Below are 3209 nucleotides of genomic sequence, written 5' to 3'. Positions count from 1 at the left end.
CGCGCGCGCGCTCCGCAAAGTTTGGTGTCGGCGGCGGGTCCGGCCGGGCCGCGAGCGCAGCGCGAGCGGCGGCGCCTCCACAGCGGCGCGAGGGCGGCGGTGGCGGAGCATGGACCCGCCGAGGATGGACCCGCCGGGGCCGGCGCAGGGCCAGCACCAGCACGAGCCCATCAGCTTCGGCATCGACCAGATCCTCAACAGCCCCGAGCAGGACAGCGCTCCCCCGCCGCCCCCCCGGGGCCCCGACGGCGCGACCTTCCTGGGCGGCCCCGGCGGCCGCGGCGGTGCGCCCTACCCGGCCCTGCCGGCCCCCTTCCCGGCCATCGCCGCGCCCTTCGAGGACTCGGGATCGTACAGTGTGAACCTCAGCCTGGCCCCGGCCGGCGTGATCCGGGTGCCGGCGCACAGGCCCATCCCCGGGGCCGTGCCGCCGCCCATCTCCAGCGCCATCCCGGCCATGCCTGCCGTGCCCAGTCTGGGCAGCCTCAACTTCCCCTGGATGGAGAGCAGCAGGCGCTTCGTCAAGGACAGGTTCACAGGTAAGGCGCCGGGGCGGAGCGCGCGAGCCGGCTCCCGACAACGAACGGAAGGGCCAATAAAAAATATAAAACGAAATAATAACAGTAATGCGAGTAAGAATAAAAGCAAAGGCGGCCGCTGGATGCTTCCCTCCCCTGCGCTCGCAGCGAGCCGAAAAATCGCTCTCCTCACGGCGTGGATAGCGCGGGGCGCCCCGGGGGGCGGCCGGGCCCCGGTCATCTCCGCAGCTCTTCGACGAGAGGTGGCAGCGGGACCCCGGGGAGCCTCGGTCCCTCCGGGGGCCGGCGGGGCGCGGGCGGCCGGCGGGCAGAGCGGCGGCCCCGGGGGGGGCGGCCGGCACCGTGCGGGCGCGGGGCTGACCCCTGTGCTTCCCCCCCGGGCAGCGGCGGCGGCACTGACGCCCTTCACGGTGACACGGCGGATCGGACATCCCTACCAGAACCGGACTCCGCCGAAGCGCAAGAAACCGCGGACATCCTTCTCCCGGGTGCAGATCTGCGAGCTGGAGAAGCGCTTCCACCGGCAGAAATACCTGGCCTCGGCCGAGCGCGCTGCCCTGGCCAAGGCCCTCAAGATGACGGACGCCCAGGTGAAGACCTGGTTCCAGAACCGGCGCACCAAGTGGCGGTGAGTCCCGTGCCCCCGGAGCCGCCCCGTCCTGCCGCTGCCCCGGGCGGCGCCCCCCGCCCACTGCCCTGCGAGTCCCGGTCCGGCGGGGATCGCCCCCCTTGCCAGCTCCTGGCAGGCAAACCATTGGGGGCGAATTTTTATTATTATACTATCATAATTATTATTATTATCTTTATATATTTATTTTTCAATAGCCCCCCATTCGGAAAACGGGGGATTGTTAGTAAAAACGAGAGATTCTTCGAAATAACGGGGGATTTTTTGAAGAAAGGGGGAAACAATTTGAAAAAACAAAAATCGAGGGAATGTTGGGAGAAAAGGGGGGAATATTTGGAAACGGGATTACTGGGAAACGGCGGGTTTCCAGGCTCTTCCCGCCGCCCGCAGTCCCTCCGTTGGCGGTCAAGCGGTGGCCGCCCGCCCGGCGGTGCCTGGCCCCGGAAGGACGCGCCGGCCGCCCCGCCTGGTTCCCCGGCCCCGGCCCCGGCCCCGGGCCGGCCGCTCCCCGCGGAGTCCCGGGCGGAGCGTGCCCCGTGTCCGGGCGCGGGCTGAGCGTGTCCCCCGGCAGGCGGCAGACGGCGGAGGAGCGGGAGGCCGAGCGGCAGCAGGCGAGCCGGCTGATGCTGCAGCTGCAGCACGACGCCTTCCAGAAGTCGCTGAACGAGTCGATCCAGCCCGACCCGCTGTGCCTGCACAACTCGTCGCTGTTCGCGCTGCAGAACCTGCAGCCCTGGGAGGAGGAGAGCGCCAAGATCCCCCCGGTCACCTCCCTCGTCTGAGCCCGGCAGACGGGGCACGCAGAGGACTGGCCCGCGGAGCACGGCCGGCGGCTCCCCCTGCCCCGGGGCCGCGGCTCCCCCGACGGGGCGGGTGGCGGGGCGGCGAGTGGCGCCAGCAGGGCTGACACCGGGATCGGGTCCGACCGGAGCCGGGCCCGGAGCCGCTTCCCCGAGGTCGGCGCGGAGTGGAGCCGCTTGTATATATGTGTCGATGTTCCACTAGGAAGGGAAATATGTCACTTTTTGTAAGAAGTGTTAATACTTTAATTTATTTATGCATCGAGATTTTGGGCACTATTAATATGGAATTATATAAAACCTCGATTATTTATATCGAAATCTGAACATAGGTATTTTGTGTTGGCTTTGGAACAAAAGGCTATTTTTTTTTCCTGTTCTGAGGATAGTGTAAAGAAAAAATACCTCCCTATCACTTAGCGGAGGGGACTCGGTGGAGCCGGTGATGACTCATTAGCTTCGGAAACGCTATTAAACTGAAAAGCGGTAGCTCCCATCTGTCCCAGGTGAAGTTAATGTCAGCTGTAATCTATTCACCGTAGTAATAAGGGCTCCTTCCAGGCACCACACGCCGTTCTGTCCTCACCTTCCCAGCCGATGAGCTTTAGCGCCCCGAAACAGCGCTCGCTCCCTGCGCCACCGGCTCTCGAGAAAGCGCCTTATGTTTCATAATAAAGAAGATTTGGGGTTGACACAGACCATGTATAATACTTTGTACTTGCCGAGACGTGTAAATAAACGTTTTCTTTACAAATGTCTCTCCGCTCTCTGCCTGCCGCCGCGCCGGGGAGAGCCGAGCCGAGCCCGCCGGGCCGGGCGCTGCGGACCGGGCGGTGGCCGGCAGCCGCCGCAGAGCTTCGGCTGACACGGAGAGAAGCCGAAATGGGGGCGGCAGAGGACCGGGGAGTGGAGCCGGGACGGCGGGCGGAGTCGGAGCGGGGCTGCGGCAGCGGGGCCGGCGCGGTTGTGCGCGCTGCTGCCGCTCTCTCCGCCGGTGCGGGGGGAAGCGGCCGGCAGCGATCCCGGCTTTGGGACACGGTCGGCAGCGCCGCGTGGAACCGAGGGGTGGCCGGGCGGGGTGTGCGGGGCCGTCGCTCCCCGGAACAGGCGCCGATGCAGGCCCCGCCGGTCCCCGGTAATTTCTCCCCATCAGCTACGCGGTCCCGAGGCTCCCGCCGGCGGAGCCCGGTGGTTTTCGTTGTGCTGCCTTTTCTGCGCGCAGCGCGCCGGCAGCGGGACGGC

At 66.2% G+C, this 3209-nt stretch overlaps 1 protein-coding gene across 1 annotated transcript; it reads left to right on the top strand.

Annotated features, from left to right (window-relative positions):
• The first annotated feature begins 109 nt into the window (after positions 1-109).
• On the top strand, positions 110-1949 carry TLX3 (T cell leukemia homeobox 3). Its single transcript, XM_041418669.1, has 3 exons — positions 110-539; positions 924-1167; positions 1739-1949. The coding sequence occupies exons 1-3, from the start codon at positions 110-112 to the stop codon at positions 1947-1949; spliced, it is 885 nt and encodes a 294-aa protein (XP_041274603.1).
• Positions 1950-3209: the final 1260 nt, after the last annotated feature.

Source organism: Onychostruthus taczanowskii, unplaced genomic scaffold (assembly GCF_017590055.1).
Source record: "Onychostruthus taczanowskii isolate IOZ18803 unplaced genomic scaffold, ASM1759005v1 scaffold107, whole genome shotgun sequence".
Classification (NCBI taxonomy): domain Eukaryota; kingdom Metazoa; phylum Chordata; class Aves; order Passeriformes; family Passeridae; genus Onychostruthus; species Onychostruthus taczanowskii.
This window is presented reverse-complemented; position numbering and strand designations above follow the sequence as displayed.